Source organism: Eurosta solidaginis, chromosome 2 (assembly GCF_040869045.1).
Source record: "Eurosta solidaginis isolate ZX-2024a chromosome 2, ASM4086904v1, whole genome shotgun sequence".
Taxonomy (NCBI): domain Eukaryota; kingdom Metazoa; phylum Arthropoda; class Insecta; order Diptera; family Tephritidae; genus Eurosta; species Eurosta solidaginis.
This window is the reverse complement of record NC_090320.1, coordinates 101241161-101267920: the sequence shown is the minus strand read 5'-3', so window position 1 is coordinate 101267920 and position 26760 is coordinate 101241161. Positions and strand designations below refer to the sequence as shown.

Genomic DNA, 26760 nt, shown 5'->3' with positions numbered 1-26760 from the left:
AACCTAGGGAAAGAGGGGTTCAAATATTTAGCACATGTCTTCAACATGTCTCTTTCCACCTTTGTCATACCCGAAAAATGGAAAATGGCCTTGCTAAGTTGCCGAATGTTGTTATATTGTTGTTTTGTGAAATTATTCTCCAAGAGAAAAGCCATAGCATCCCCAGGAGACAAAGGTATTGGATGCACAACCTTCGAATCAATTATTTTTTTTTATCTTACTTGGCCTACAAGGAGATTTGTTCACTGCATTGAGAACATAATGAAGATATTTTTCTTTTGAGTGTTTCGCCGAAATCGAAGCAGCATGAAGCAATAAATTTGATTTGTGTTAGTGTCCTAATGACACTGTAGACGCTATTTTTCTTTTCTGCCTTTCGGAAACCATATCATATTGGAGTTTTGGTCGGCCTCGAGGCTTTGCAGTAATGGTTTTGAGAAGTTCTGCCTCGCACTCTAACCACTTCGAATGTGTTTCTGCCACCTTCTATTGGCGTTTCTACAAAAAATTTTAACCTTGTTTTTTATTGATTCAATTTCTTCCTCCCCATAGCTGTTTTTCAATCTTCCAACAAGGCAATCGAACACCGCAACAAAATCTTTTTTATTATCAATCCAAACTTTGAAAATTTCGCCATTTTTGACTACACCTTGCTCTGAAAAATTGTAGCCTCGCTTGCAAACTCTTGCAGATAAAATAACATTTGCATTAACGAGGACACTATTAGCTGAAATTACCTATATAATTTATATTGATCCTATTTGATCCAACTTAGTTATATTCTATTTAACACAGAAAAAACTCACAAAAATCAAAACACAACACGGCTTATTTAAACTCAAAAATATATTAAAGATTATTATTGTTTCAGAAAAAAGTTTGTTGTTCCTGATTTTACATACCTTTATTAATATTTTCCATTTTATAAACACACTTTATTCAAATTCGTTAGCTTTTTATCACCACTTGAGATTTTTATATAATTTGAGTAATTCTTTTTTAGGAATACAAAAATCAAAACCAAGACGTTGAAAGCTTTCTGACAAACAAGTGGTAGCCAGCAGATATTATTTTTTAAATTTTTTATTTACTACAGTAATGTGTAATAAAAGGTAATTATTTTTTTTGGGAAAATCAAGTCGATAATTGGCTTTAATTCCTCAATATTTCGATTTTGAACCATAGTGCGATGTCCGGCAGGGCGAGCGTGCGTTTCGAAAGGTCATCGCTTTAGCTTCTGCACGCTGTTGTTGTAGCGATAAGGTTTCTCCCCGAAGGCTTTGGAGAGTGTTATCGACGTGATGGTCCTCTGCCGGCTACAGATCCGGTACGCTCCGGTAACACAGCACCATTAAGGTGCTAGCCCAACCATCTCGGGAACGATTTATATGGCCGGTAGAATACCTGAAATTACACCGCATTTCCCAGCCGAAGCCGCAAATTTAGCAAGAGAACGTGACCTTGCGAGGCACTTCAACCCTAGAGATCCCCTTATTAGAAGTCTTAGTTTGGATATCATGCGGCTGGTAAATGAACATAAACGTACCAAAAGGGAGGAGCATCTAAAGAATTGCAACCTCTCTGCGGGTGTTGGTAAATTGTGGTCAACCGTCCAATCCTTGTCTAATCCAACTAAACACAATGATAAAGTATCCATAGCCTTCGGTGATAAAACTTTATTTTATTCGAAGAAATGCGCAAGCGGCTTTTCCCGACAATTTATAATGCATTCTGCTGTAGATAAAGCCAGACGTCGTGCTAACAGACGAGCCCATAAATATAAACATGACGTCCCACCCATTACCATCACCCCCACAGAGGTTGAAGCAGCCATCCGTAAGGCCAAGCCCTCCAAGTCGATAGGACCCGACGGAATAGCCATGGCAATGCTTAAACACCTTGGCGATGAAGGAATAACATACCTTATACATATTATCAACCTGTCATTGGAATCCTTCGTTATTCCCGAAAAATGAAAAATGGAAAATGGCAAGGATAATCCCGCGACTAAAGCCTGGCAAACCAGCTCACGAAGACGAGTCTTATCGACCGAAATCACTCCTTTCGCCAGTAGCTAAGATATTGGAAACCGTTCTGCTCCATCATTTCACGGCAAATCTTAGTCTAGCCGCGCACCGATATGGCTTCCGTAAAATGCACAGCACCACCACCGCGCTCAATGCAATTAACACTCAGATTAATTACGGATTAAATCAGCAAAAACCCCATCATAGGACTGTGCTCGTGGCACTTGACCTGTCAAAAGCTTTTGACACAGTCAACCACGGCAAGCTACTCCAGGACATAGAAGGCTCATACCTTCCCGCTTGTCTAAAAAGATGGACCGTTAATTATCGGCGTGGTCGGCAGGCGTCGGTTTAATTTAGGAACGAAATCTCTAAATCTAGAAAAATTAAACAGGGGGTTCCATATGATGGTCTCTTATCCCCGCTTCTGTTTAATTTTTACTTATCAAAACTCCCTTCCCCACCAGAAGCAGTCACAATCATTTCCTTTGCTGACGACTGCACGATTATGGCTACAGGACCTGGTCCTTCAGTTGATGAATTAGTTTCTAAAATAAACAGCTATCTCCCCGATCTTTCCGGTTTCTTCATCTCGCGCAACTTGGTATTATCACCGAACAAATCCACGGCCACCCTGTTTACGACGAGGAACAGATGTTGCAAATATTGGACGTACGCGTCGATGGTATCACACTACCGACTGTCAGTCACCCAAAGATTTTAGGGGTAACGTTCGATAATACTCTATCCTTTAAGGATCATGCCACCGAGATTTTTCTAAGCTACGCGTCACCAATCTGATCGCCTGGTCTTAAAATACAGGCTACAGGCCTATCGAATGCTGCCACCGAATGTCTCCTTATGACTTCCGAACACCATCTACATAGTGAAGCCAAAGAGCTCAATATTAAAGGGCACAACGAAATGCTGAACAATTGCCGCAAACCAGGACATCCTAGCAAACAACTGCTTGATTTAGCACCGCCTCCACGGGGATTAAGGGAACATCTCCTAAAGCACTATGACGAGATCCGGCATCTGCCAACAGCCGTTTCATCTACGCAAGCATAAGCTGGCCCTTAGCCAAATCCACACAGATTCGGTAAACGCCTTTGTCAGGACGCGCCCGGTGAACCCCGTTATTAATATGCAATATCCCACCCTTGCAGAAGAAGAAAGCACACTATCAAGGGAAACACGAGTCACCCTGGCCCAACTTCGTTCTGGATACTGTAACAGATTAAACTCTTACTTGTCCAGAATTAACCCCGACATACGTAATGTATGTCCTGCATGTGATGTGTCCCCACATGGCACCACCCATCTTTTCAATTGTAATGTGGAACCTGCGCCTCTAGCAGCCATCTTCCTATGGTCCGCCCCTGTTGAAACAGCCAGTGTCCTTGGACTCCCGTTAGAGGATTTTGATACAAATTGTGAGTGGTCGTGCCCATTGAATGGGGCGAAGCACTGTTAATACAACAACAACACCTGCTAGGCCAAGTAAATAAAATAAATAAATGTAAAGCGCGATAACCTCCGAAGAGATTTTAGACCGAGCTTCTTTTCCAATTGGCGTCATGCTCCTTTTAGTTTTTCCTACAAATTGGCGGGACGGGACCTACTAGTTTTATGCCGAATCCAAACGGCATCTGCAAGGATGCAAGACGAGTTTTCACTGAGAAGCTATTCATGGCAGAAATACACTCGGGTGCTTGCCAAACACTGCCGAGGGGCGACCCCGCTTAGAAAAATTTTCTTCTAATTGAAAAAACTTATTTCTAAAATTTTGATGTTACATTGACCGGGCGTGAGCCCAGGATCTTCGGTGTGGTAGGCGGAGCACGCTACCATCACACCACGGCGGCCGCTATACAATACAACAATTTATACAACAGACCCCCTTTTAGCAGCATACATATTTCCCGTCAAAGTCGAACGGGGTTTCAATAATGTGTTTATTTAGCGCTTTACATATTGTTTACCATCTGCTTCAAGCACATCAATTCAGGACATTTCAGACCGCGGCATATTTTCCCAAGCTTGAGGGTAAAGATGTATTCTGCTAAAAGCAATTCTATTTATTTATTTATTTATTTAGTAAATTGATCAGTTACAAATTACAAAAGTAGTCTAGTACAGAAATATACTTACAGACTACGTAGAGATAAACAAATTGTTTGTTTATAAGGCTCAGTAGAAATCCTATTAAGTATTCCTGTATTCCTGATGAAACTTTGGCATCCGCCAAATTGGGTTGCGCTACACAACCCCTTGAATCCATTTGGTATTTTAGTCGCCTCTTACGACAGGCGTACCTCGCTTCCCAAGGCAGCAGGTCCTATTTACCGGAGCGACTCGAGATTTTAACCGATCGCGAGAGCGGAAATGGAGGCGATCCCGCGTTTATCACCCACCACTCAGTGCAATATAATCTAATTGATACCGACATGAGCCGCAGGGACAGTGTCCTGGAACGTCAAGAAATTCCACTCTCGTCACCACACGCTCCTGCATGCGGATACACTTCAGAAAACTGCGGTAAACCCTTTAAAGATGCGGATAATACCCCGTCAACTTCGTCACCACACGCTCCTGCATGCGGATACACTTCAGAAAACTGCGGTAAACCCTTCAAAGATGCGGATAATACCCCGTCAACTTCGGCACAGGCACGGAAAAGACAGAAGTCGGGACAATCACCCTCCTCTACGATCCAGAATGTCAAATCCTGCCATGCCAATTCCAGCACAGGTGTGCTGTTAGGAACTGCTCGCGTACACATTCACCATAATGGTACCGAATTCTCCGCGCGGGGATTAATTGATTCTGGGTCTGAATGTTCCTTTATAACTGAAAGACTAAAACGTATAATCAATTTGCCAGCAAAGAAAATGCATGCCGAGGTTTCAGGCATCACAAATGCGGTGTCAGCTCAGGTGAAAGAAGCATCCAACATTGAATTACGTTCACCAGTGGATCCTTGCTTCAGCCTGACTACACTCGTTCTCGTTCTAGCTAAACTCACTGGGAATCTGCCATCCTGCCATATCAACGCAATTACTATGCAGGCATTCCCAGACTTGGTTTTGGCAGACATGCGGTTCTAGTTCGGAGTGAATTGCGCTCCATATCTCGCGATAAGAACGTTCCTACAACTGGCAGAGGACGTAGCAAATTCACACCCTACAGCGGCTAGCATACTGCGAGAATACATGTATGTAGATGACGTGTTAGCGGGTGGACATACGATCACATCGACCATTAAAGCCAGAGATGAAATTCCTACACTCAGCGGGCTTTCCACTTCGCAAATGGATATCCAATTCAGAGGACATTCTAAGGGACATCCCCAAAGCAGACCTTCTCAGTGAGGACTTCCTGGCATTCGAAGATACCAGTTCAGTGAAAGCATTAGGCATTCGATGGAATGCCCACTCAGATTTCTTTTATTTTAAAGCAGGAACGATGGACAACCCGGAAAACATTACGAAGAGAGCGATACTATCAGCAATCGCCAAACTTTTCGATCCCTTAGGATGGCTGGCACCAATGGTCATTGTGGCAAAAATACTCATGCAGAGTATATAGTTAGAAGTCACCGCTTGGGACGAACCAGTATCTACCAATACGCTAGAACGATGGAAAACCTTCACCGACCAATACCATGAGATTGATGAAATAAGGATACCTAGATGGGTCAGCTTTTCACCAGGAACCGACATCGAGATCCATAGATTTTGTGACGCATCCGAGAAGGCTTATTTATTTATTTATTTATTTATTTATTATTTAAAGTCGACGACAAACTATGGTCGACTGCATAATATAAAAGATATATAAATATACAACTCAAAAGATAAAATTTAAGATATATCGAGCTTTCAACAATGTTATATTACAAACAAAGAAATATTAATGAACATTACTATTTAATTTCAGAATATAATAATAATAAGAAATATGAGCAGAAATAAGATCTTATGCCGAAATCTTATACTGGCGGAATGCATCAGATTCCGCTCAGCATGACTTCGGAATGCAGTGGATTCCAATCTCCCTGTTGGAATGCAACAAGATTCCAATCAGCATGTCATGGGAATCCGGCAGTGCTAAGAGTAGTGTAATGAGGATACGCCATCACAAGGCATAAAAAAGTAACATGACCTGTGTTGTTGGAATGCACCGGATTCCAATCAGCTCGATGCCTGACCCATAAGATTATACTGCCGGAATGCATACGATTCCGGTCAGTGACTCTTGAAAAAGCATGTTTTTTACGTTGTTGGAATGCACCAGATTCCAATCAACACAGTACTGTCTTGTTCCTTCTTAATGAGACATGTTGATAAATGTTCCTCCATCCTTAAGCGAGATAGTTCCTGTTTTTTATCGAAGGAATAAATGCCGGCAAATTAAATTAGCTTGTATCTCTTAAATTAGATAGGCAAGTATTGCATTACGTATAGTGGCAAAAGTACATTCAAGACTGATGCAGCTATACAAGTCATTGTAGTGCGCGCACCAGATAAGAAGAGGATTATTTTTAGCAAAGTTTCGTCGACAAAGGGGTAAATAGAGAGGAACGTAGTGTCTGGATACTCTAGGGGGAACCGCAAAAAACAAGCGGCTGAGGAGGTCCGCGGAATCAATTTCTCCAATAATGAGCTTATGGATGAACAATACCCCCAGTAATATTCTCCGATTTTCCAGAGTGGGTAAGTTAATAAGAAGAAGTCTACTTCTGTATGGAGGAAGGTGGAGACTTGAGTCCCAATTAAGGCCGCGCAATGCAAATATCAAAAATTGCTTTTGAACTGACTCAAGACGCTTTATATGCTTTTGAGAAACAGGGGACCAAACGCATGAGCAATACTCGAGTATTGGACGAACCAGCGATGTGTAAAGAACCTTAGTGAGGTACGGATCATCGAACTCTTTAGCCCATCTTTTAACAAATCCAAGTAAACCCAACGCTTTGTTGGCTATAGATGAAATATGCATGTTAAAATTCAATTTCGGATCAAAAAGGACACCTAGATCATTTGCAATAGATATACGCTCCAAAGGCGTACCATCTATTACATAAGATTTCAATGCTGGCTTCACTCGGTGAAATGTCCTATGCTTACATTTAGAGCAATTTAAAGCTAATAAATTTGTTGTGCACCAACATTGGAACGAGTCCAAGTCGGCCTGAAGAAGATCCAAGGAACTCAAATCGGTAGGACAGTAAGTGTAGCAAAGTTTTACATCATCCGCATACATTATAGTATGGGAATATAATATTGTCTGTGGCAAGTCATTAATGAAAAGGGCAAAGAGCAAAGGGCCTAGATGACTTCCCTGGGGTACGCCAGAGGAAACTCCGAACGATTCCGACAGATTGCACTTGAACAGGACTTTTTGGGTCCGGTTAGAAAGATAGCTTTTCAGCCACATTAATAGGTGAAACGGAAAGCCCAGTAAATCAAGCTTATGAATAAGCAACTCGTGGTTGACGGTATCAAATGCTTTGCTGAAGTCCGTGTAGATGACATCCGTTTGCTTGTTCGCTAAAAATCCTTCCATAACTATAGAGGTGAATACAAGCAAATTTGTAGTGGTTGACCTTTGACGAATAAAACCGTGTTGGCATGGAGATAAAAGACTAGAACACTGATATTGCAGTTGATTGGTGACAATCTGTTCAAAGACTTTAGGAATGACTGAAAGTTTAGCAATACCCCTGTAGTTTTCAACTTTTGACCTACTACCTTTTTTATGCAGGGGTATAATAAAAGACTGTTTCCAAAGTGCCGGGAATGACGCAGATCCCAGAGATAGCTCAAATAATTTTAAAATAGGCTCATACATGTTTTCGGCGCAGTACCTAAGCACGCAGCTAGGAACACCGTCCGGTCCCGGAGAAAAGGTGGGCTTCAAAGATTGAAGACTCTGAAGAACAATATTACCATCAATAGCAGGATTCCTAATGTAATTCGAGCTATCTAAGCGATAGGGATATTGACCAGAATGTAAACCACTGGATGAATACGTGGACTTAAAGAACTCAGAAAATAGTTCAGCAACGTCGTCATCAGTGCAAGCTTTTTTACCTCCAAAGGTTAATGAGGAAGGATACCCAGAAGTTTTCCGCTTTGAATTTACGAAACTGTAAAACTTTTTTGGATTTCTAAAAAAATGGGCTTTACAACAACTCAAGTAATTTTTATAACAAAGCTGATTAAGACGGTGAAATTTAGAACGAGCTATTAGATATTTAGAGAGGTCAGCAGATGCTCCAGATTTCTTGAACCTCTTATAAAGCCTAGATTTGATGTTATTAAGTCTGATAAGTTGCCTTGAAAACCAAGGGGGCTTATTCGAACATAGGGTATAGCGAGTAGGAATGCAGGTATCAAAGAAGCTATCAAGCGTACTGTAAAATATAGAGATAGCCGAATCGACATCAGTGCAAGCATAGAGATCCGACCAATCATGGGAAGCCAACAGATCATTGAGCATAATGAAATTCGCTTTGTAGAAGCATCTAGATCGGGGACGAGACTGTACTTGAATCCTACGGGGTAGGCTGATATCAAGTGATATCTCTAGCGTAGGGTGAAGAGGGTCTTCTGGAAGGGATAAAGGTGGTATTTGCGTAAGGGCAGTACCCACCGAGCCATCCACAAATACTAAATCCAGCATTTTATTTCCACTATTTGGAACATTGTTAATCTGTAAAAGAGATGAGTCTAACAAGCAATTGAGAAACTCATGTTGAGCAGTGGGAGTTAAAAAGTTTGAATCACTTATATTAACCCAACTAACTGTTGGCAAGTTAAAGTCACCAACAACAACAAGTCTATCGTTATCTCCCAACTGCGAATGCAAATCACAGATGGCCGAGCTATGACTAGCATAAACATCCATATCCGAACGAGGTGGTATATACGAACAGCAAACAATTACGCTATAGCTACCGAATGAAAGCCTAACTGCTATGAATTCGATATGGGAGATATTGTCCAGCGAAATCAACTCAGACGATAGGTTAGATTCAACAGCAATAAGGACACCTCCCGCTCTAGAGATGCGATCACGCCGATAAACAGCATATTTATTTGAAAAAACCTCAGAATTGTAATTATCAGGCTTTAGCCAGGTCTCCGTAAAAGCTACAACTTGTGCAGAAAAGTTGAAAGAATTAAGGAAGAATGGAACAAGTTTTGATCGTAAACCACGAACATTTTGATAATTAATGAGAAGACGGGACAGATCAGCAATTACCTTTGTGTTGTTATTACTGTGTTCGTCATACCGTTTTTTGGCTGTAATAAAACAGGTTCGGCCCTCGCCTTTCTCGTGAACAAGTGAACCACAGTATGCTTGGGCCAAAAAGAGGAATCAAGTACCTTATCGAAATATTCATCTGAAAGGGATATTTTAAATGAGGAGATGTCTCTCTCATATTTAAAGTTAAATTTATACACATTGATGTTACTAGTGGGTGCAACACCAAGTTTAGAGCAAACGTAATGAGCAATGTCATTTTCGGTAAGCGAGGCATGTAATCGGGACACAAATACAGCCCTACGAGGTGGCACGGCAGTCACCTGCAAAGGAGTAGCGGATAGCGCACCAGAGAGCTGGGAAGGTGCGGCCGTTATAGCGTTGGTTATCGAGCCCGTACTATTTTTTTCAGGTACACTTGTATCGCTAGCAACAACCCCAGTATCGGTAACTGTTATTGTTGGAGCTAAAAATACCGGTGGAGGTGTAGGATGAATTGGGGAGTCCAGCGAAATCAACATTGGTGACGTAGAACAAACAGCCGCAAAGGTACCACTATTAGTTCGTGCATCGTTTAATTTGCCAGAGATCGTCTCACTGGAAGTCTCGGCACAACCTTGTGGAGATTCTTGTGGAGATTTCTGAGCTGCATTGTTCATAACGTCTTTGGTTAGCCTGTTCGTATTAGTCAACGCGGTTGAAGCGACATTCGTAGGAGGACAGCTTTGCCCCTGACTCGAAGACAAGTTGGCGTCATTGTTGGGCATACATTTCTTTCGTTTTGGGGATTCAGATATCACTTTCAATTTTTTAAAGTGAGCCTCCATCGTTTTGAATCTTTCGTTAAGGTCACGAAACCCAATAAAAATGTTGTTGAACTCTTTCTGAGTTTGCCTCATAAAAGCTCGCATGTCATTTTCTACAGAACGACAATCATGACATGTCCAGTTCAGTCCAATTTTGCTGGATATTAGGTCAACAACCCGACCACCTATGTGAGAGAAACCGGCACAGATAACATGAGCCATATTATCACAGAGCCAACAACAAACATAAGTATCACCACGGGAAATTTTCTTTTGATTGGTGCACTTCTTGACACAGCAATCCAACATAATTGCAAAGTTAAACAAACCCAAAAGAAAAATAGGCAAAAGAAACTATAAGTGTAAGATAAATTGAACAGCTGTTCAGAAATTATGGGCAAGAGTTATTTTGGAGCACTGGATGCAAATCGCAAGACAGCGTATAGCTAGCAGCGAACACAACACAAAGCAAAAAGGGCACACAATGACTTGCTAATAGCAGCTACCAACAAAAAGGTATGCAGTTATCACAAATTTTTGTGAAAATCTATGATATATGAACACACAGACTGAATGTTTAAATTGCACAAAAAGCCACTATGTATATTGCACTGTGTAAAGATTTAATACGAAATTAAACTTTTAAACTGTTTTCTATTCTATGAATAAATATTTATGAAAGATAAAACTTGTTTACAAAGTAAAAAGAATAACAATTCGAAGAGCGATCAAAAACACGTCCGCGCACGGCAAGGTTACCAGATCAATGCAGCAGCCGTTTACATGCGCGTGAAAAAGGATAATGACATCTGGACAAAACCCGAGTAGCCCCAGTGAAAACTCTTTCCCTTCCATGATTGGAACTTGGCGGAGCCGTGCTGTTAGCGGCAATCACAGAATAAATTTTCAGGAACCTCAAATTGGGACCAGTGAAAGTGCACCTTTGGACGGATTCAACTATCGTCCTCGCATGGATAAGGAAACCGCCTTGTTCCTGGTCCACTTTCGTCGCACATCGTATCACCAAGATCATCGACATGGTCGGAAATAAGGATTGGTTGCACGTGAATTCAGAATCAAACCCAGCAGATTTAGGCAGTAGAGAATTACCTGTGTCTGAGTTGGTCAACAATTCGTTGTGGTGTCAGGGATCTTCTTGGCTGCAAGAAGACAATTCCCACTGGGCAGCACAAGATACCGAATACAACACGTCTATTGAGGAAAAGCGGGTAAGGGTTCATGCAACATCAGTATATAACAACCCTAACATCCTTGATAGGTTCTCCGACTTTTCAAGGGCGTTGCGGGTCATATCATACATTTTTCGTTTTTTCTGCAGAACAGATCCAAAAACCAAAGTTTCTTTCAAAAGGGAGTATCATGCAATAGCCCCTGATGAAATAGAAACAACGACACAACGTTTGATAGCTATATGCCAAAGGCAATACTATCGAGAAGAGTATGCCAATTTGAAGTCCAGGACACCAATTCATGGGAAGAGTGAAATTTTACCCTTAAACCCATTCATCGATACTGTAGGTATAATCAGAACTGGTGGTAGGATTGACACATCCAAAGATATGCCCTACAACGAACGACACCCCATTATCCTGCCGTACATTTGTAGGTTAACCAGACTCCTAGTTGAGTTTATACATAAGATCTCCCTCCATGGAGAAAACCAGCTGATGCTGCACTTTATTCGCACTCAGTACTGGTTACCGCGTGTTAGAAACATGAGTAGGTCTGTCACCCACAACTGTAAAGTCCGTACTATTTACAAGAAGCGGGCACAATCTCAACTTATGGGAATCCTTCCAAAGGAGCGCACCCTTTGCTAGGGCCTTCACAAATACAGGGGTAGATTTCGCCGGACCATTTGTCATAGTCTTACCGAGGGAGAGGGTGTAGGATCTCGAAGGGATAAGTCTGTTCGTCTACTTTTCGACGAAAGCTATTCACCTGGAAGCGACAAGCGACCTCAGTACCGGGTCCTATCTTGCTGCCTTCGCCAGATTTGTATCCAGACGAGGATGCCCAAAAAACGTCTACTCCGACAATGGTACTAACTTTGTCGGAGCTTCGCGATCTTTACGATCCGAGTTCAAGGCATTTCTGCGGGAAGCAAGGGACGACACAATGAATAAATATAGCCTTCAAACTCTCGCATGCCATTTAATACCCCCCGGTGCTCCTCACATGGGAGGCTTGTGGGAGGCGGGATAAAAAGTTTTAAAACGCATTACAAATATACATTTGGAGAGTTTACAACTCTCTTATGCCGCATAGAGGCATGCCTTAACTCCAGACACCTCATTCCCTCATCCAACGACCCTTCCGACCTGGAGCAGCTTACTCCAGGCCACTTTCTCGTAGGTGGGCATCTGCTAGCTCCACCCGAAATCGACTGCAACGAGAATACTGTCTCAATAGTCAACAGATGGCAGGAAATGAAGGCCCTGCAACTGACATTTTGCAAAAGATGGAAATCGGAATATCTCACCGAGATCCAGAAACGATATAAGTGGAAACATCCACAATCCAACTTAAAACCCGGGGACCTAGTCGTCATCAAAGAAGACAACCTCCAACCCAACGAGTGGAGAATGGGGAGAATCGTCAACATACACCCCGGCTCTGATAACTGTGTGCGTGTTGTTGACGTTCATACAATCAAGGGACAAAATACAAGACCAATCTCTAAACTGGTACTACTTCCGCCCAACGACAAGGACAATGAACTTTATCCCAATAACCCAGCTCTCGTTCACCCCGAACGAGGCCAACGCGCCTCACCCAATGGCCACTCGCCCTGGCACACCCATAAGATGCCACACCTCGTCGAACAAAATGCAGTCGCCCCGAGAGCGATACGATGCATAAGACGATGAAACGGAGACCTCGGCCTCTTCGTCCAGCACAGGGAAACTCCCCTCAAACAAAAAACTACGAGTCTGGAACGAAGACCTCGGCCTCTTCGTCCAACAAAAGGGAAAGAAAAAGAGGTTGCCAGTCTGGAACGGAGACCTCGGCTTCTTCGTCCAGCCCTGTTGACCTTCGCCTATATGCTACTGTATGAATTTTAATGCAATTTTTTTTCTCGTTCCTTTTCAGCGGTCGGAGATCGGTGGGGGTAAACGATGTTGCGTATCGCAAGGGGGCGGCATGTTTAGGCAGGATGCCTAAATTTTCCGCATCTGATTGCGATCCCCCTAATGCAACTCTGCAATTCGATACTCGATTCAATTTATAACCACCCATACCATCACCGCCATATGCATGTGCATGCATGTACATGCGCGTGTATGGGTGCCTTTTGTCAGCACCCATGCATATGCATGTCCGAGTTGATGTGTGGGTGCCTTTCCCCTCCAAAACGGAGGATTTTGTGGGTCAACGGTTGTCGCTTTCGATACAACCGGCCTCTTGGATTTTAGCAGCCAACCAGCTCACATCTGCCGCCAGCGATCTCTACCGTTTTACACTCAGGTAATATTGTACCCAAGTTATTTATATATTTATCCAATAAAGTTCACCCATTATTACGAGATATCTCGTCTTCTCTTATTCTTATTTCCACCCGCTTATTGAGATGGACCCCGGTGCGCCCATTTACCTCCAGGAGCACACGCACCCCGGCCGAACAATGCTTAACCCGTCATCGGGCAAATTGAAGTCATCGCATTAGTGACGCCTATAAGTAAGGCTAACAAATCCTGGAGTGGTGTTTGCTCGAAAAGCCACGGTCGACAAAAACTGTACCGCGGGGAGCACGACAAGTTAATCTTGCCTGATACAATGTATCGCAGATGCTTTTATTCGCATCTTGATTCTGCCTTGAGGATTCGGATGAATCGCGGGAGTTGTGGTTTTATATCGTATTTTGGCGTTTGTCTTTAGTTTTTTCCGCGTTCGGTCTTCTGCGTTGGAAAGTTGGCATATAGTTTACTCTTGGCCCGGCCACAAGGCTACGCTAACCGATGCCATCTGATCTAGAGTAAATGTGATCAGTACCTGTGATTAATGAAGATGCATCTTTCAAAGATGACGTCGAAGTAGTTATTCGCAGCGAACGGACATTTCAATCACGATGTGTTGGCAAGGTTGAATCGCAGCCCCTTAATTGAGAAGGTTTGCTTATTATTATTCCTGGTTCTCAGAACGGGTTGTTCACATCCCCAAATACTTGTATTAAAATTTTGGAATTGAATCATGTATCTGATGAGCCCTAGCTTTAAAGCATGTTACAGCGTACAGTATCATACCAAGATAAGATCTTGTGATTGAAAAGCGCGATTACAAGCTAACTTGGTATCAATTATTCGGCTGGGAAGTGTTGAGGTTGGCAATGTCGAGCAGATAGCTGGGCCATTGATCTTGCAATTAGATCCATGTTTGACACCGTGTGGTTGAGTCTTCCATTAACAGGTACTCACACTAAACATATTAAATAACAATTTATACATCATACTAGTGTTAAGGTAGATGCCCGTAATGGTACCCGACTAAGAAGTGACCCGACCAAGGGCTGTCACTTCAGTGTAACCCCATTTAATTTGTTGCGTCCTTGGTCGCACCTTTTGGATGGGGTGAAGCACTGTTACAACAACAACAACAGCCAGTCTCGCTAATTATATACTCTAATTAGTATTGAGTGAAAATTTAATAATTTTCTATGACAGATCATCATTCATCATCATTTATTAGTTATTAGTTTTAATACATTAGCACATTAAGATTAAAATCTTTTATTGCGCAATACAAACATAAAACTTATGTATATGAAAATACTTATATAAAAATTCAAAATATGAAATAGACAAATTTATTAAAACTGTGTTAGTTTTAATACATTAGCACACCAAGATTAAAATCCTTTATTGCGCAATACAAACATAAAACTTATGTATATGAAAATACTTATATAAAATTTTAAAATATGAAATAGACAAATTTATAAAAAATGTGTTAATTTTAATACATTAGCACACCAAGATTAAAGTCCTTTATTGCGCAATACAAACATAAAACTTATGTATATGAAAATACTTATATAAAAATTAAAAATATAAGATACACAAATTTATAAAAACCGTGTTATGCAATTTGATCACTAAAATAGTCAAATATAAGATTTTTAAAATTATTTTCTCTCATTGAGTTCCTTAAAGACTGTGGAATGGAGTTCCATAGCCTAACGCCGTTAACAAAGAAAAGCCTGGAAGAGGTTAAATAATTAAACTTTGAAAGAATAAAATTAGAGGAGCGTGTGCTTTTGGAAAACGTAAGCTTATCGTACAAATAACCCGGCTTTTTGTAAACTAGCAATTTAAACATAAAAATGCAATTACGCGCTTTGATAAAATTTATTAGGTCACATCCAAGAATTGAGTTTCTCAACGTAGATAAGTGAGCAAATTTCTTTAAACCGTGCACATATCTAGTAGCGTGGTTGAAAGCAACACTGAGTTTATGAAGGGAGACAGCATCTAAATTGCTATAAACGACCTCAAAGTAGGGAGGGACGCAACAAATTAAATGGGGTCACACTCAAATCCCTCGCTGGCAGTACCTGGGGAAAAGATAAAGAAACGCTCATGACTACATACAAAGCAATTAGCCAGCCGATTACGTGCTACGCGCCACCCATATGGTCGCCAAGCCTAAAAATTACCCACTGGAAGAAGCTACAGGCCTGCCAAAATACTGCTCTCAGAATTGTCACGGGCTGTCTTCTAATATCCCCAGAACACCATCTGCATAATAAGGCGAGAATACTCCCCATCAGGGAGAGAAATGAGATGCTGACCAAACAGTTCCTGTTGAATACCCAGAAACCTGAGCATCCCAACAGACATCTGATTGATGAATCAGCACCGCCAAGGGACTTAAGGAGTCATCTCCGTAAGCATTTTGAGGAAATACGGCACCTGAGAACCCAGCCGTATGAAGCGAAAAAGCACAAGCAGGTCCTTGGTGAACTCCATAAACAGGCGTCGGACCTTTGTGCCGGAAATTGCCCCGTGAATCCAGTACTTAAAGAAAAGTATCCAAAACTCGCGGAAGAGGAACGCATACTCCCCAGGGACACGCGTGTCACTCTTGCTCAACTTCGTTCTGGATACTGTAACAGGTTAAACTCTTACCTATCCACAATCAACCCCGACATACAAAATGTATGCCCCGCTTGCAATGTGTCCCCACATGACACCAACGATCTCTTTAATTGTAATGTGGAACCAACGCCTCTAACACCCCTTTCCTTATAGTCCACACCTGTTGAAACGGCAAGTTTCCTTGGACTCCCGTTAGAGGATATTGATGACAATTTGTGATCGGTCGCGGCTGTTAGGTGGGGCGAATCATTGCTACAACAACAACAACAACAACTTCAAAGTAGTTTATGTAAGGTACAATGAGACACAGAATAAGCTTGTTCTTTGTATCAGAAGGTACGAAAATTGATGACACCCTAAGGCACCGCAATGTATAATAGATTTTACCCACAACTTGATTGACGTGGTCTTCGCAGGACAACTTAAGAGTTGATTACAAAGCCTAGATTTCGTACTTTATCGACTAACTGAATTCTTGCAGATACGATATAAAGGTGTGGGATATCAGAAAACTGGATCTTATCTTTATAGATTGGAAGAACATATGATTTTCGAGCATTAAAGCACAGAAGGTTTGACCTAGACCACTCCATAATCGAGCGTAAGTCCGCATTCAGCTTATCTGTAAGATCCTGAACCAGGCTGATATGGCTTGAAATGTATAATTGCACATCATCCGCATAAGCATGCCGTCGAGAAAAGAACAGACATTAAAAATGTCATTTATAAAGATACTGAAAAGAAGGGGACCCAAGTCAGAGCCCTGTGGTACTCCAGACCTGGTAAACCCAGCTGCAGAGAAACTATTCCCGACTTTAACCTTTTGAGTTCGGTTGCTAAGATAGCTCTTTACCAGCTTAACTGCGTTTTCATCAAAACCGAAACATTTATATAGCTTATCACAGAGAAGGATATGGTTGACAGAGTCAAATGCCTTGGAGAAATCCAAAAGACACAGAAGCGTCAAATGACCCTGGTCAAACTCCTGACGGATGTCATCGAGAACTTTCGTGACAGCAGTCGAGTAAGAGTGAGCTTCTCTAAAACCCGATTGAAATGGACTGAGGAGATTATTTTTCTCAATAAAAGCTATAATTTGATTCGCCATAAGTATCTCAGCTACCTTAGACAGGCCAGTCAGAATACTTATGGGTAATTTATTTTTTTTCTGTGGCGAAAATTTGCGAGAGAAAAATTTAATTAGATTAGATAATCAGATAAAAATCGTATAATTATTATTTTTAAATTTAACCTATCAAACATTGAATATTGCCAAATTAAAAATTTAGTTAACTATTTCAGCCTGAGCCTATAATACCAAACTACTTGGGCGTAGCTAGTTCGACGTAATATAACCGACTGATCAACGATTCAGACTTGTTTTCTTCACATGTACACACATACATTATTAAATAAATATTTTTTGTCAACAAACTTGTATTCTTGTTTTTATTCTGGAACCGAAATATACATATGTTGCAGAACGAAACCAGGTCCGAAACCGAAAAAGTTAAAGCCCCTAAACCAGAACTGTATTTTAATCGGTTTCATACATTTATATAAATTCTCATTCATGCAACAATCACTGTGATATTAGTGATATGACTTTGCATTTTATTAGTGGGCGACGGCAAAACTGAAGAAGCAGTATGCAAAGAATGAGCGACACTAGCAGGTTGCATATGCTTATCACCACCATTCGTATTAGTTAAATTTTCACTGGCAGCGTCAACAGCATACACATTAGTGGCCAGACGGCGAAACTGAAGAAAGAGTATGCGAAGAATGGTTCTCACTAGTAGATTGCATATGCTTATCACTACCATTCGCATTAGATAAATTATCGTTGGCAGCAACAGCAGCACTATTATCGTCAACAGCATCCACAGCATCAACATCACCAACGGTAGGCAGCGGAGAACATTTCGCGTTGCTCACTGAGAGACTAGTCTAACTCTCAAAGCATTTTGCTTTAGAACGGGTTAATCTGGTGTTTTTCTTGTTTTTGTTGTTATTCGCATTATAAATAATATTATCGTCATTTTCAGCCACTAGTATTGAATTTAGGAATTCATTTAATTTGTTCAGGCTGGTTAATAGTTCACTTATTTTTTCTTTGTTTAGTGAAAAACCAAAGCACTGAGCAGTACAATTATAACAAAAAGACATAATAAGCAAATAAGTAAAAAACCTTAGAAAAACAAAGACTGAAAGATAGAGCGATTAAAAAACACGTCCGTTCACAGCAAAGGTTGGCAACGACCTCGCATGCAAAACGGTTGATCTCCGTGAGAAACGTAAATCCTCAGTACCTGTATTTAACAGTTTTATAAAGAGTGATCATTAAATATCTGTTTTGAGTTAAAATATCGGTTGTGGGAACTGATGCGTTCTTTGCTATTTTGACATCGATTACTCTCATCGATCCTTTCAAATGAGTTCAGGTATCGAGTACAGGTGATATCAGGACAACACTACTCGGTCACCATTTCTATAAACTCTTCGGCGGGTGGAAGCTTCATTACCGATAACACTGCTAATGAATTTTCGAAATGCGGCAGTTTGCTGTTTTATACAACTATACCGTTAGTATCTTCAAAAAATATTTTTACATAATCGTAAATTTAGTTAATCGGTCGATAACCGATCAACGAAACACAAAATAACGACACAATGAAATCGTATTGCAAAAAAATCGTTTCCATCCCTAGCCTAGAAGTAAAGAATTTACGGTTGTAGAAACTTATTTTCACTATATTCCTTGTAGTGGAAGTTTTGTGATAAATAGGAAGAGGAAACTTGTTTAAATTAAAATGTGCCCAACTATGGATTGGTGTCCTATATCGTCATGCATCAGTCGGTTGATATTTGATTCCATTTCACTGGGCACATATACAATTTTTTTACCTACCGTGGCATTTTGTATACCAACCATTCATTATATTAAAATCATGGACCTCCTCCTTCCCCAGCCGTCATCGTAGAGAACTGATGGTTTCATCACGGTCTTGGGAAATTTGGACTTGGAACTAAACATCTTGGGTATTAATGATTGATGCGATCTGCACCCTATCTAAGTTCGCCATAGATGTACTTGTCCTATGGTGAATAGTGTAATCTTAATTTTCCAACTTGAGAGCCCACTAAGATATTCGGGAATTCAAACTGTTTCCTCTTGAAGAGCATTGCTAATGAATTACAATCAGTGATAATTTTAAAGGCTATACCTTTAAGATGGGTTCTGAACCTTCATCAAACGTATATGATGACGAAAGTTGCAAACTTAAAGCTATGCTATTAGATTCAACACTAGAAGCGGTTTTTAAAAAGTATAAAATAGGGCTACGTTAAAGGCGAGCGCAACAAAAAGTGTGTGAACGCAACCGCGAGTTGAAAAGAGAAGCTACTCCTTTTCAGGAAGAAAAAAGCAGAGGAAGAAAGGCGTGAGTGGTAGGAGCTTGAGCCCGCAAATTTTACCATAAAAATCGGCGACAGGCGAAAGGTTTTAAATCCAGGGCAAATGATGAGCCGCGTTCCGCAATCGAAGATGGTGGAATTAATATCCCCCACCCGATTATGACGAAGTCAGACTAGTAAGAACCAGATTAAAAAACAACAAGGCCGCGGACGCTGATGGATTGTCTGCGGAGGTATTCAAATACGCGGAGGAGTTGGTAAGGCTTCTTTGAAAATATAGTCGGACGAGTGCATGCCCGGCGATTGGAGTCTAAGTGTGCTTTGCCCAGTCCACAAGAGAGGGGATCCATAAACTGCGCCAACTATCGCGGAATTAGCCTTCTTAATATCGCATATAAGGTCCTTTCCAGTGCATTGTGCAAAAGATTGGAGCCCACCGTGAATCGGGTGATGGGGCCTTATCAGTGCGGTTTCAGACCTGGTAAATCTACCATCGCCCAGATTTTCACAATGCGGCAAATTTTGGGAGAAAAAACGCGAAAAAGTGACACACGTCACCTCTTCGTCAATTTTAAAGCTACCTTCGACAGCACGAAAAGGAGCTGCCTATATACCGCTATGAAGATTCATATTTTATACATCCCCCTGCGGGCTAGGGGCGAAGAATATACCCGCGGTATTTAGTCCGATCGTAAAAGGCGATCCTAATACCAAGTAGCAAATTGCCGACATCGTATTAGTGACGCTTAAATCATAGCAAATGCCCGTCATCGGGCAAATTGCAGTCATCTCATTAGTGACGCCTATAAATAAGGAGGATTCGGATGAATCGCGGGAGTTGTGGTTTTATATCGTATTTTGGCGTTTGTCTTCGGCTTTTTTCCGAAATCGGTCTTCTGCGTTGGAAAGTTGGCATATAGTCTACTCTTGGTCCGGCGACAAGGCTACGCTGACCGATGCCATCTGATCTAGAGTAAATGTGATCAGTACCTGTGATTAATGAAGATGCATCTTTCAAAGATGACGTCGAAGTAGTTATTCGCAGCGAACGGACATTTCAATCACGATGTGTTGGCAAGGTTGAATCGCAGCCCCTTAATTGAGAAGGTTTGTTTATTATTATTCCTGGTGCTTAGAACGGGTTGTTCACATCCCCAAATAATTGTATTAATATTTTTGAATTGAGTCATGTATCTGAAAGCCCGATTATAAGCTAACTTGGTATCAATTATTCGGCTGGGAAGTGTTGAGGTTGGTAACGTCGAGCCGATAGCTGGGCCATTGATCTTGCAATTAGATCCGTCTTTGACACCGTGTGGTTGAGTCTTCCACTGACAGGTACCTACATTAAACATATTAAAAACAATTTATACATCATACTAGTGTTAAAGTAGATGCCCGAAATGCTAGCCGACGAAGAAGTGACCTGACCAAGGGCTGTGATTTCAGTGAAACCCCATTTAATTTGTTGCGTCTTGGTCGCACCTTTTGGATGGGGCGAAGCACTGCTACAACAACAACAACAACAGCCAGTCTCGCTAATTATATACATAATTAGTATTGAGTGAAAATTAAATAATTTTCTATGACACATAATATATATCTTTTTTTCTGTGACGAAAATTTGCGAGAGAAAAATTTAATTAGATTAGATAATCAGATAAAAATCTTATAATTATTATTTTTAAATTTAATCTATCAAAAATTTAATATTGCCAACTTAAAAATTTAGTTAACTATTTCAGCCTGAGCCTATAATACCAAACTACTTGGGCGTAGCTAGTTCGACGTAATATAACCGACTGATCAGCGATTCAGACTTGTTTTATTAATATGTACACACATACATTATCAAATAAATATTTGTTGTCAACAAACTTGTATTGTTGTTTTTATTCTGGAACCGAAATATATGTACATATGTTGCAGAACGAAACCAGAACCGAAACAGAAAAAGTTAAAGCCCCTAAACCTGAACTTTATTTTAATCGGTTTCATATTATCATTTATATATATTCTCATTCATGCAACAATCACTTTATTTTGCATGCAAAACGGTTTTCTCCGTGAGAAACGGAAATCCTCAGTACCTGTATTTAACAGTTTTATAAAGAGTGATCATTAAATATCTGTTCTGAGTTAAAATATCGGTTGTGGGAACTGATGCGTTCTTTGCTATTTTGACATCGATTGCTCTCATCGATCCTTTCAAATGAGTTCAGGTATCGAGTACGGGTGATATCAGGACAACACTACTCGGTCACCATTTCTATAAACTCTTCGGCGGGTGGAAGCTTCATTACCGAGAACACTGCTAATGAATTTTTGAAATGCGGCAGTTTGTGTTTTACACAATTATACCGTTAGTATATTTCAAAAAATATTTTTACATAATCGTAAATTTAGTTAATCGGTCAATAACCGATCAACGAAACAAAAAATAACGATACAATTAAACCGTTATTGCAAAAAAATCGTTTCCATCCCTAGCCCAAAAGTAAAAAATTTACGTTTGTAGAAAGTTATTTTCAATATATTGCAGTGGAAAAGTTTTGTCAAAAATACTTTCCGCTACCACTTAAAAACAGAGGAGATAGAGAAAACTTGTTTAAATTAAAATGTGCCCAACTATGGTTGAAAGATACCAACCTTCATAATTTAACTTTCCAGCAATCTTCTGGTAGAGCTACAGTCATTCTGGAATATAAAAGAAGCAAACATTTCTAAAAAAATATCTTTTAGTGTTACTATTTTTAATCCATAACATACAGTATCCAAACAACTTTCGACTACTCTACTGAACAGTGAATTTTAATATTAAGTTATATTCAACAGACGAAAAAATACTCAAACTTAGTACGTTTAAAAAAAAAACTATATAAATTTGTAGTCAATAATTTGAAAATTTGTATTAAATTATGTAAAAAGCTTCAAAAACTTTCTTGGATGAGTTCAATTTTGAAAAACATATCCTTAATGGTTGAAACTGCTTTTTAACCTGTATATCATGTGTAACTTCAAGCAAGCAATTCTTGTACACTTGTATATATGGTACAAATTCATCGAGATGGTCCCTGTCCACCTTCGTCATCCCCGGGAAATGGAAAATTGCCAGGGTGGTTCCACTATTAAAGCCTGGGAAACCAGCTAACACAGGAGATTGTTATCGTCCGATATCACTCCTAATCGCCAGTAGCCAAGCCATTCTGCTTTCCTATTTCACTGCAGATTTGGGTCTTGTCAATCATCAGCATGGCTTTCGAAAACTACATAGGACTACCACCGCGTAAACGTTATTAACACGCCAATAAATTGCGGGTCAAGGCCCGTAATGTACGAGTATGTCACCGTGAATGTTTGCGCCGCATTCACTCACATTCACCCAAAAGTTCGTATTTTATAATTTCTTACGTATACGCGTTTGTTCTCTTACGTTGTCTCTACGTATACACTGCGACTGCCAACTCATTACGTAGCCAGTATAGCCACCTATTATTTTTGTTATTGGCAGTGCAATTTTTCCGGAATAGCATCGTTTCAACGAGCTGCCAATATTGCAGCGAAACGCCTGACAATTGGAAATTAATTAATGAAAATAAAAGTAAATAACTAATAATAATTCGCGCTAAAAGATTACAAAAATAATTCGAAAATTGTAATAAATTATAGAATTGAAAACATTTGTTGTTGTCATTGTAGCCATTTAAACATTTGTTCTTCAATAGGTGCGACCTCTCACAAATTGTTGTGAAAGTCCTCTAATGGGTGTTCAAGGAAATTTGTTGTTTCAACAGGGTTGGACCATAGCATAGAGAAATTGTTGTTAGAGGCGTCCAAATTACAATTGGAAAGACAGTTGGTGACATGAGCAGACACATCGCATGCGGCACCTACATTACATAGGTCAGGGCTGAGCATAAACAAGTATAAGTTTAGGTTTTGCGAGAGTTACTTACTTACTTACTTAATTGGAGCTTAACCGTCTAAACGGTTATGGCCGTCCAACAAGGCGCGCCAGTCGCTCCTTCGCTCCGCCAACCGGCGCCAATTGGTCACACCAAGGTAGTTTAAATCGTTTTCCACCTGGTCCTTCCAACGGAGTGGGGACCGCCCTCTACCTCTGCTTCCATAGGCGGGTTCCGATAGAAACACTTTCTTGGCCGGAGCATCTTCTTTCATTCGCATAATATGGCCTAGCCAGCGCAGCCGCTGCGTTTTAATTCCCTGGACTATGTTGATGTCTGCGTATAGCTCGTACAGCTCATCATCATAGAGGTCCATAAATCTTTCGAAGAACTTTTCTTTCGAACACTCCCAAAGCCGCTTCATCTGCTGTTGTCATGGTCCATGCTTCTGCCCCATATAGCAGGACGGGTACGATAAGTGACTTGTAGAGTATGATTTGCATAAGCTTTATTGATAGAGGTTCACAGGGCGGAACCCGGCAAAGGTGTTCACCCTCTGCGTGGATTATATTTAAGGCCTCCTCGAGATTTTCTGGATTTAACCCTCTCCTCCACGTTGAGCTTCCATGACAGCTTACTGTCTAGGATGATTCCTAGATACTTTGTGCAAGGTTTCTCATGTAGGGTAACCCCTCCTAACTTATGCCTGATCCAATTTGGGACCTTGTACCTCTTTTTAAAAAAAGACCATATCCGTCTTATCCGCGTTGACTTTCAAACCTACATTTGATGTCCAGGTATGAATATCCCGAAGCGCCCCGTCCATCAAAGAGCTAATCGTTGGAAGGCACTTTCCACTTATGACAATTGCAACGCCATCCGCGCAAGCCGTAAGTTTTACAGCAGAGGTGATAGCACCCCTCCCTGCGGCATTCCCCTGTCCATTGATTTCGAGGCCTCGTACAATCTCCATTATGATGTAATCTTCCTTCAATTTAACATGCAGCCGATCCATCTGGTTAAGGCTGGATGTACTTTAATGTAATTAAGACCATCCATAATGGCCAATTTAGAGACATTATTGAAAGCCCCGGTAATGTCTAAGAAGACTTCTAGAGCATATTCCTTATATTCCATGGCTTTCTCTACGCTTATTACCACCCTATGCAATGCGGTGTCTACCGACTTGCCTTTGGTGTACGCATGTTGTGTTGTGGAGAGCAGCTTTTCATCCACTTTGGACTTTATGTACACATCTATCAACCTCTTTAAACTTAGAAAACGTCTTCACTGCCCACTCGATCTTGGTATCGGTTATCAAGCTCGGCACTACCCGCTCCGTGATCGAAGTGTGAGTGCTGTCTGCTGGCTCTTCTAAACCATCTCCCGATGGGAAATGTGTATCGAGAAGCACCCCAATGGATTCCTCACTATTACGTGACCATTCCCCGTTCTCTTTCTTTATTAGTCCCTGGACTATATTTCCCCTTGCTAGGACTTTTCTCAACCGTGCTGTTTCGCTGGAGCACTCTATGTCCGTACAGAAACCTTTCCATGAGATTCTCTTCGTCCTGGAAATTTCACGCTTGTAGATCCTCAGTAGATCCCTGTACTCGTCCCGACACGCTTCGCTTTCCGCGGTCTTTGCTAGCTTAAACATTTCTTTAACTGTCTTCTTAGAAGACTCAGCTCATTGCTCCACCATGGCGGCTTTGCCTTTCCTCTGAATCTTCTTAGAGGGCAAGCTTTGTTATACGCAGTCATAAGCGCCCTTGTTAGGAATTCATTAGACTCCTCGAGTTCTTCCACATTGGCAACCTCTTTGGGTTGTCCCAGTTTCGTTTCTACCTTGGTTTGCAGGATGTAACAAAATAGAGATTCGGCTCTCTCGTTCGTATCTGCTCCTGTTGTTGTTGTTGTAGCAATGTTTCGCCCCACCTAATAGCTGCGACGGATCACAAATTGTCATCAATATCCTCTAACGGGAGTCCAAGGAAACTTGCTGTTTCGACAGGGTTGGACCATAATAAAAGGGGCGTTAGAGGCGTTGGTTCCACATTACAATTAAAGAGATGGTTGGTGTCATGTGGGGACACATTGCCAGCGGGGCATACCTTTTGTATATCGGGGTTGATTCTGGATAGGTAAGAGTTTAGCCTGTTACAATATCCAGAACGAAGTTGAGCTAGAGTGACTCGCGTTTCCCTGGGGAGTATGCGTTCCTCTTCCGCAAGTTTTGGGTACTGTTCTTTAGTACTGGATTCACCGGGCAATTCCCGGCATAAAGCCCGACGCCTGTTTGCGGAGTTCACTGACGACCTGCTTGTGTTTTTTTGTTTGCTTCATACGGCTGAGTTCTCAGGTGCCGTATTTCCTCATAATGCTTACGGAGATGACTCCTTAAGCCCCTAAGCTTTGTTGGCTCATCAGTCAGATGTCTGTTGGGATTCTGGGTATTCAACAGGAACTGTTTGGTTAGCATCTCATTTCTCTCCCTGATGGGGAGTATTCTCGCCTCATTATATAGATGGTGTTCTGGGGACATAAGAAGACAGCCCGTGGCGGTTGTGAGCGCAGTATTTTGGCAGGCCTGTAGCTTCTTCCAGTGGGTAGTTTTTAGGCTTGGCAACCATATAGGGGACGCGTAGCACGCAAACGGCTGGCCAATTGCTTTGTATGTGGTAATGAGCGTTTCTTTGTCTTTTCCCCAAGATCCTGATCAAACGTCACACCCAAGATTTTGGGGTGTAGGACAGTCGGTAGCGTAGTGCCATCGAGGTGGATGTTCAAAATGGTCGACATTTGGGACGTCCAAGTTGTAAATAGGGTCGCGGATGATTTAGTCAGTAATAATGCCAGGTTTCGCGGGGCGAAAAAACTGGAGAGATCAGGGAGGTAGCCGTTTATTGTTGCAAAGCTCATCGATCTTTGGGCCCGGGTCTGTGGCCATTATTGTGAAGTCATCGGCGTAAGAAACGATAGTAACTCCTTCTGGTGGCGAAGGTAGTTTTGATATGTAAAAATTTAACAAAAGTGGGGATAGGACACCACCCTGAGGCACCCCTTGTTTAATTCTTCTTGGCTTTGATATTTCGTTTCTGAATTGCACCGATGCCTGCCGACCACCCAGATAATTTGCGGTCCCCTTTTAAGACATGGGGGAAGGGTAGACCCTTCCAAGTCTTGCAGTAACGTGCCATTGTTGACCGTATCA

At 41.2% G+C, this 26760-nt stretch overlaps 1 protein-coding gene across 4 annotated transcripts in view; it reads right to left on the bottom strand.

Moving 5' to 3' along the window:
• Nucleotides 1-26760, bottom strand: part of vari (MAGUK p55 subfamily member vari) — a 767475-nt gene that overhangs the window by 674796 nt on the left and 65919 nt on the right. For 2 of the 4 annotated variants that reach the window (XM_067766042.1, XM_067766044.1), the window contains exon 2: nt 22291-22338. The exons of the other annotated variants lie outside the window; for them this stretch is intronic. In XM_067766042.1, coding sequence (XP_067622143.1) covers nt 22291-22296 — 6 coding nt within the window. In that variant the 5' untranslated portion in view covers nt 22297-22338. The remainder of the gene's footprint in view (nt 1-22290; nt 22339-26760) is intronic. 4 annotated transcript variants of the gene reach the window in all.